The sequence below is a fragment of the Cajanus cajan genome, chromosome 1, assembly GCF_000230855.2.
Source record: "Cajanus cajan strain Asha chromosome 1, NIPB_CcT2T_4, whole genome shotgun sequence".
Taxonomy (NCBI): domain Eukaryota; kingdom Viridiplantae; phylum Streptophyta; class Magnoliopsida; order Fabales; family Fabaceae; genus Cajanus; species Cajanus cajan.
This window is the reverse complement of record NC_138517.1, coordinates 47,683,840-47,691,622: the sequence shown is the minus strand read 5'-3', so window position 1 is coordinate 47,691,622 and position 7,783 is coordinate 47,683,840. Positions and strand designations below refer to the sequence as shown.

The window sequence follows — 7,783 nt, the reverse complement described above, 5'->3', positions numbered from 1 at the left end:
TTCTTGAGCAAAGCCTGCATAGATCTTGATGGAAGAGCATGGACCAAGGTTCCAACCACTAGAGCTATGGCCAGGAGATTACTAGAAGACATGACTGCTTTAGAGCTTAGTGGGCCCAATGGGCTTGGTGGGCCTAGGGTGCTTCTCACTTGGGCTTTACTTGTTTGACACCATGTTTTATTGCAAATTCATAGAATAGGAATTTACTTTGTTTTGGTCTTGTATTTTGACCATAGATTAGGGTTTGTGAACTTTTGGGCTTGTAATTGGGCTTCATGGGCTTTTGGGCTTTTGATACCCAATATTGGGCTCATTTTCTTTCTTGTAATTTTTCCTATTCATTGTATTTCATTGACCATTGTATTTAGGTCATTAGTATAGGAATTAGGAGGGAAAACTTGTTTAATAGGATTAGTTCAAACTAGGTTTAATTTAGCTTGCATTTAAATTGCATTTTGAGTCACATGGATGGCGCCACCTTGGCTGAACATGTGTGACTCAAATTCAACCCTAAATGCAAATTAAATCAAACCTAAATTCACTTAGCATCCTTGTGAACCGGTGACACACATGTGAGTTAAGATTTGAATTCAAAATTCAAATTTGAATTCAAATCTTGGGGCCACATGTGAAACCTTCACATTGGCGCCAAGTGACTCCTATTTCCGGTCCTATAAATGTTTTCCTCCAAGCACCTTGTATTTACTTTTTGAATGAAATAGAATTTTCTAAAATAAAACTTCAGCCAATTCTCTCAAAGAGTCACCGACAGTGCCTTCACCTTTTAGGAATCCGACCTAGGTTTTCCTACCTTTTGAAGTGAGCATTCCTTTGTTCCTTAAGCTTGGATGCTTCCATCCATAGTTTAGGTAACCTTAGTCCGAAAACAACCTTCCTTCAAGTATCCTTCAATCCGGTTTTACATCTCCAAATAAGAGGTCCAAGCATAGGCGAATCCAAGGAGGAGTACATCCATCACTTCTCCTAGTTTCTCCATCAATTTTGGTATCAAGAGCAACGTTCTTCATTGGAGATAAGTGTTCTTGAGTTTGGACCGTTTATTATTGTGTTTTTGGTGTTCTTGTTTGTCATTGTTTGAGTTTCTTTCGGATCTATAATTTTTTTGAAAATATTTTTATCCATAGATCCAATTGTTGATTGTATTTTGAGTTTTTTCCACAATCAACACACTTAGGTCCTATTTGCTTGTGCGTTTTTGTATTTGCTTGAGTTTTCTCCATTCCTTAGCATGTGTCCGTGATTGGACTTCATTCACATTGCATTATTTTTATTTTTGAATCCTGTTTTGTCTTAGAAAGTTATGTGTAGTTCTTTGTATGTTGATAATTCCTAGAATAGCTTGTTTAGCCTAATTTTTTTTGTGTTGTTGTGTCTACTATTGGTCACGGGTTTTGCTTATATTCTTTGTGCCTACTTATATGTGCTTTTGCTTTACATATTTGAGTTCATATTCATCATTAGATCATTTATGAATTCTTAGTGTTAGGTTTCCTTTGTGTACTTAAGTTTTCAAATCACTTTCCATAATATTCTTGAAACAACTTTGTGTAACTTGAAATTTTAAGTGATTCATCTTACTTCTAGTGCACTATTTGTTTTGGATTCAAATTTTAAAAGTTTGGTGGCTGGAAAACAGAGAAAATATAGAGCATTATCATTCAAAATAGTTAAAAAAAAAGGAACAAAAGAAACCAATCTAAAGCTTAAAACTAGTGCACTAGTTCATCAATTTTCACTTGAAATTTTTCATTCTAGTAGATCCGGTTTCTATACTTTGGAATTGTGAAAATTTTGAAATCAAAAGGAAAGTATCTTCTCTGGAATATACATTTGAATTCAGAAAAAGAAAAGAATAAAAAAAAATATAAAGCAAATATAGAATCAAAAGCCGAGAAGAACAATTAAGAAAATACACTTGAATTCCATAAAATTTTGGACTACTAGTTTGTTTGTACTTGTTCAATTTCTTTCAAATCTTTTTAGTTTTGTTAATCTACTCTAGTGCCTATCTAGGAACCTTTCTAATTGTGTGCTAGATTTCTTTGGAGTCTTATTTTTCAGATTTCATTTTTGGCTATCTTTGATTCTTGTCTTAAACACTTTACTCTTCAATTTTTGGTATAAGCTTGTTAAATTGTGCTTTTGTTGCTTGTCTTGTTTTCTTTGACTAAAAACTCTGTGCTGGAAGCGGCCTCAAATCCTTGCTTAAGGACCAAACATTGACTCAACAAAAAGTAGGAAAAGAATTGGTCATAAAAGACTTTGAAATTTGACCTAATTTAGTGACCAAAAATTCCTAAACCTACCTTCACAAGAGTGATCTTTCCAATAACCTTGTGAGCAGCCTACATTCATCACTTTGTTGTGTTATTTGTGCAGGGTCCAGGAGCAACCAAAATTAAGGATTAGTGGCGGATTGGAACACTTAAACAAGTGTTGGAAAATTTGGACAGCAAATCCGTCACTAATTGGTCACTAAAGCCGCCACAAATTTGTTTCTAGTGTAGTTTAAATTTTTGCAATTTATCTTATATTTTTAATCAATTTGTAAAGCTTGGAGGGAGTATTAAGAAGCTGGTCAGGTATATCTAACGCTTGGTAGCTCACTCACGTGTAGTACTAGTGGAAGTGGCTTGGAAATTTCATATGTTTCAAGCTTCCACTTAGGGCAAAACGACTAGTTGCTTAATCTTGCTTCCTTTGAGTTGTTTGATCTTTAAATTGTTTACTTTACTGTCCTAATTCGACTAGCATTGTGTAGAATTACTTGTTCACGTTTAGTTAACATTCAAAAACAATTGTGAAAAGCATTCAACATAAAAACTTTTGTGAAAATTTTTGTGGAATTAAAATACCACAAGGGAGTTTAGTGATTTCCACTTGAAAAGGCTTGGTTATTAAGTGGCTCCTAGTAGCTCACCTCCCTTGATAGTGCAATTTGTACACTTAGACTTCCAAGTGCTATTTTGTTACTAGAAAAGACCAAAAATATTTTTTTTATCTCTTTTGCATAGTGTACCGGAGAGACCGTATCGGTCACGTGGGCCAACACGTGCCATTTCGTCAGACACTCATGCATAGTAAGCCACGTACAAGCATCACCATCAACGTCGGCTCGGCATGAGGTCGAGAACCGACATCAGTCTGGTTAATGCCAATATGGACCATCATCACTCATCGAGTCGGCTCGGTCAAGTACCGTTCCGACATAGATCGTACCGGAAGTATACAAGCTGCCGTATACGGACTAGACGGCTCGGTCATTTGCCGTTCCGACTAGTATTGAATAGTCGGCTCGGCCTCTTGCCGAAGAGTTAAACAAGTCATAACGGTAATCACAATTAAGAAAGGTAAGTACATGATTAAAGCCTAACAACCAATTAGTACCGTATTACCTAATTTGGTAAATATCTGAGAGGGCCCATCACGCTCAGGCCCATGTCAGATGCTATAAATAGGTCACACACAACAAGGTATGTCACTGTTCATTAATTATCCTAGAATATCGTGCTTATCCTGACTTGAGCGTTGGAGTGCCTTTTGCAGGTACCTCCCCCCTCTGAAGAATCCGTTTGAAGTATCCGTTCGGCCCTTCTTACCAAGAAGACTACGAGTGTATCCTTAAGCAGGTACATTTTGGCGCCCACCGTGGGGCCGAACCGATAGCATTGTAGAAGCACTGAAAGTTTACGAGTAAAAGAATCATGGTAAAGACAAGGAATACTAATTTTGAAGGGCAACAGTCTGAAGACGAACATCAGTCCGGGGCCGAGACGGTTGAGGAGACAAACTTGACCGATATGGTGCGCCAGATGAAGGAAGAAATGATCGCCATGAAACAACAGCGAGAAAGAGATGCTGCCGAGATGGCTGTATTGAGAGAAGAGAATGCTGCGCTGAAAAATCAATACCGGGATCCCACATGGAAACCATCTGAGACAACTCACACACAGGGGTCGTTCCACTCGCAGGGCCCTCACTCTTCTCTTCCCCACACCTCCGTCGCCGCTCCAGCTGCGCATGCTTCGGTCGGCCGACCGATCCAGCCTTTGCCGGCCGGAGCACATCGGCATCCTTTTACCCCGAACATCATGCAGATGGCACTCCTTGACCATTGGAAGTCTTTGCCCTTAGACAAGTATGATGGCACTACCGACCCAGACGAACACGTGGATGTGTTCTTGACTCAAATTACTCTAAGCACAAACGATGATGCTGCTCTATGCCGAATCTTCCCAACATCCTTAAAGGGACGAGCACTGAGTTGGTTTACTCGGCTTCCGGCCAACTCGATCGATTCGTTCAGTACGTTGGCTTCCCAGTTCACAATTCAATTTGCTACCAGTCGGCCTCACCAATTGACCTCGTTGGCACTAATCAGCATTCGTCAGGAGAAGAAGGAATCTCTTCGGACATTCATGAGCCGATTCAACAAAGCGGCGCTCGAAATTCGAGACTTAAACCCTGCTGTAGCTCTACACCACCTTACCACTACCTTGAAGCCAGGGCCTTTTGCCAACAGCATTTGTAAGAAACCCCCTACAGACATGGATGATTTGCGTCGGCGAGCCGACAAGTACATGCAGATGGAGGAATTGGCCGAGTTCCGGAACCAAGCCCGAGTAGAAGTGTCAACAAAACCTGACAAGCTGGCCGAGCCGAGTTTTCGGAGTCGACCGAAAGAGTTGGTTCCCCGCGAGAAGCCTCCTCGGGGACCAAGGTACTCACAATACACGCCCCTCAATACTAGCCGGTCAGCAGTATTAGAACAAGCACTGGCCTCGGATATACTGGTCATCCCAAAACGAGCATCAACCCCTCCCCGGGCCGATACAACCAAGTCATGCAGATATCATCGCAACCGTGGGCATTCAACTGACGATTGTTTGGCTCTGAAGGATAAGATTGAAGACTTAGTCAAGCAGGGACAGCTGCAAGGTTTCGTTGAGCGTCCAAACCGATCGAGATACGAAGACCGGTCACGGAGACGAGACCAACTCGAACAAAGGACAGAAACACGTTCTCGTAGAGAACGTAGTCGGTCTAGAGATAGAAGAGAGGATGAGCCTTCGGCACAGCCTCGGCGAGTCATCAATACCATTGCCGGGGGATTCGCTGGAGGTTGCTCGTCTTCATCTGCACAAAAAAGACACCTGCGGGCTGTCCGGCATGTTCATGCCATCGAATCCGCTCGTCGCCGCCTTCCCACTATAACTTTCACAGAAGCTGATTTTAAAGGCATCGATCCGGACCAGGATGATCCAATGGTAATCAGCGTCGAAATTCACAATTGTATCGTACGCAAGACGCTGGTCGACCAAGGAAGTTCGGCCGACATCCTCTACTGGAATACGTTCAAGCAGTTGGGCATCCCGGAGTCCGAGCTAGTTCCGTATGATGAACCCTTGGTCGGGTTCTCCGGCGAACGGGTCAAGACCAAGGGATACATCAAGTTGTCGACTCGGTTCGGATTTGAAGGCGCCGAATACCGAGATGTTTCAGTTAAATATGTGGTGGTACACACCAGCACATCTTACAACATTCTCCTTGGACGACCATCACTGAATCGGCTCGGAGCAGTCGTATCTACCCCTCATTTGGCCATGAAATTTCTGGCCGAGTCAGGACGAGTCGTCACGGTTCATGCCGACCAAAAGACGGCACGGGAATGTTACTTCGCTAGTTTGTGACTGGCAAGAATAAAAGACGAGGTACCTAGGAGGCCGAGTGGGGTTCACTCGGTGTCCCATCATTCGACTGTGGACCTTGATCCCCGGATCGATCAGGACGAAAGAGTCGAACCTGTTGATGACAAGCAACCGATTCAAGTAGGGGTGTTGGAGTCACAAGTCACTTATATAGGAGCCAACCTGTCCGAGCGGGAACAATTGGCTGTCAGCCAAGTGATCCTCAAAAATAGTGACCTATTTGCTTGGCATCCCTCTGACATGCCCGACATTGATCCTAGTTTCCTCTGTCACAAATTGTCCATAAGCAAAGAAGCAAGACCGATCGCTCAACGGCGTCGAAAGGCTGGGGAGGACAGGAAGGCGGCAATAGAGGCCGAAGTGAGTAAGTTGCTAGAAGCCAAGTTCATCCGGGAGGTACACTACTCAACTTGGCTAGCTAATGTAGTAATGGTCAAGAAACCGAATGGGAAATGGCGCATGTGTACTGACTACACTAATTTGAACAAAGCCTGTCCGAAGGATGCCTATCCGCTACCAAACATTGATCGGCTCGTCGATGGGGCATCTGGCCACAAATTCCTGTCATTCCTGGACGCATATTCCGGATATAACCAAATCCGAATGCACCCTCAGGATGAAGAGAAAACGGCGTTCATCACCGAAACAGCCAATTACTGTTACCGAGTCATGCCCTTCGGCCTGAAAAATGCCGGAGCCACTTACCAACGGTTGATGAACAAAATTTTCAGTGACCACATTGGGCGATGTATGGAGGTGTACGTTGATGACATGGTAGTAAAGTCAAGTAGCGTATCTGTACACGCACAGGACTTGACTGATGTGTTTCACGCGCTTCGGCACCACCAAATGAGACTCAACCCCGACAAGTGCGTATTCGGGGTCTCAGGCGGCAAGTTCTTAGGGTTTATGTTGTCCAGTCGCGGCATTGAAGCAAATCCTGACAAGTGCCAAGCCATTCTAAGCATGAAAAGCCCAAGTACCCTGAAAGAAGTTCAGAAGTTGGCAGGCCGGCTCACTTCGCTCTCCCGCTTTCTTCCTTGCCTAGCTGAGATAGCTAGACCCATCCTCCTCTTGCTCAAGAAGACCGAGCGATTCCAATGGACCCAGGAGTGTGAAACATCATTCCAACATTTCAAGGAGCGCCTTAGTACACCCCCGGTCCTTTCCAAACCAGTTGCCAACATTGACATGATCATATACTTAGCGGTTTCCGACAGCTCAATTAGCGCTGCGCTAATACAAGAAAACCGAGAAGAGCAACAACTAGTGTATTTCATCAGTCGGACTTTGCAGGAGGCCGAACGACGATACCAGTTAATTGAAAAGGTAGCCTTAGGACTCATCTACACTGCTCGTCGACTGAGACAATACTTTCATAGCCACAAGATAATTGTTCGGACCGATTGTCCAGTGGCAAAAGTATTAAGAAAACCAGAGATTGCCGGCCGAATGATGGCATGGTCGGTCGAGTTGTCAGAGTTCGATTTGTCCTTTGAGCCGAGAGGTCCAATCAAGTCGCAGCACTTGGCTGATTTTGTTAACGAGCTTACCCCTTCGGGGCGTTTTGAAGACGAATCATGGACCTTGCATGTCGATGGGTCTTCTAACGCCCAAGGCAGCGGAGCAGGAGTGATACTGGCTAGTCCCTCAGGCGTCACAATTGAGCAGTCCCTTAGGTTCGGTTTTCGTGCCTCCAATAACCAAGCGGAATACGAGGCCCTACTAGCTGGGATGCGGTTGGCAACCGAGATGGATGTGAAGCGAGTCATATGCTGGACCGACTCAAAGATAGTGGCCGAGCAGGTCAATGATAATTTCCAAGTTAAAGATGCGAACTTATTACAATACTATCATCTATTCCAAAAATTGAAGGATGAATTCAGCGAGGTTCAGGTTCGCCATGTTTTGCGTAGCAATAATGAACGAGCTGATCAGTTAGCTCGGCTCGCCAGCAGCCGGAAGCCGGGACAGCTGCGCACCACTATTCATCTTGAAGTTCCCTCCCCAAGCGTAACAACCGAGTGCATGGCAATAGATGAATCACCCTCATG

General features: G+C 43.7%; 1 protein-coding gene across 1 annotated transcript; it reads left to right on the top strand.

Annotated features, from left to right (window-relative positions):
* Window positions 1-3,725: 3,725 nt before the first annotated feature.
* On the top strand, window positions 3,726-5,711 carry LOC145954655 (uncharacterized). Its single transcript, XM_083069344.1, has one exon. It carries the CDS (start codon window positions 3,726-3,728, stop codon window positions 5,709-5,711), a length of 1,986 nt encoding a protein of 661 aa, XP_082925470.1.
* Window positions 5,712-7,783: the final 2,072 nt, after the last annotated feature.

Coding starts and splice junctions, on each gene's coding strand:
- LOC145954655 (XM_083069344.1), top strand. CDS start 3,726: ATGGTAAAGACAAGGAATACTAATTTTGAAGGGCAACAGTCTGAAGAC.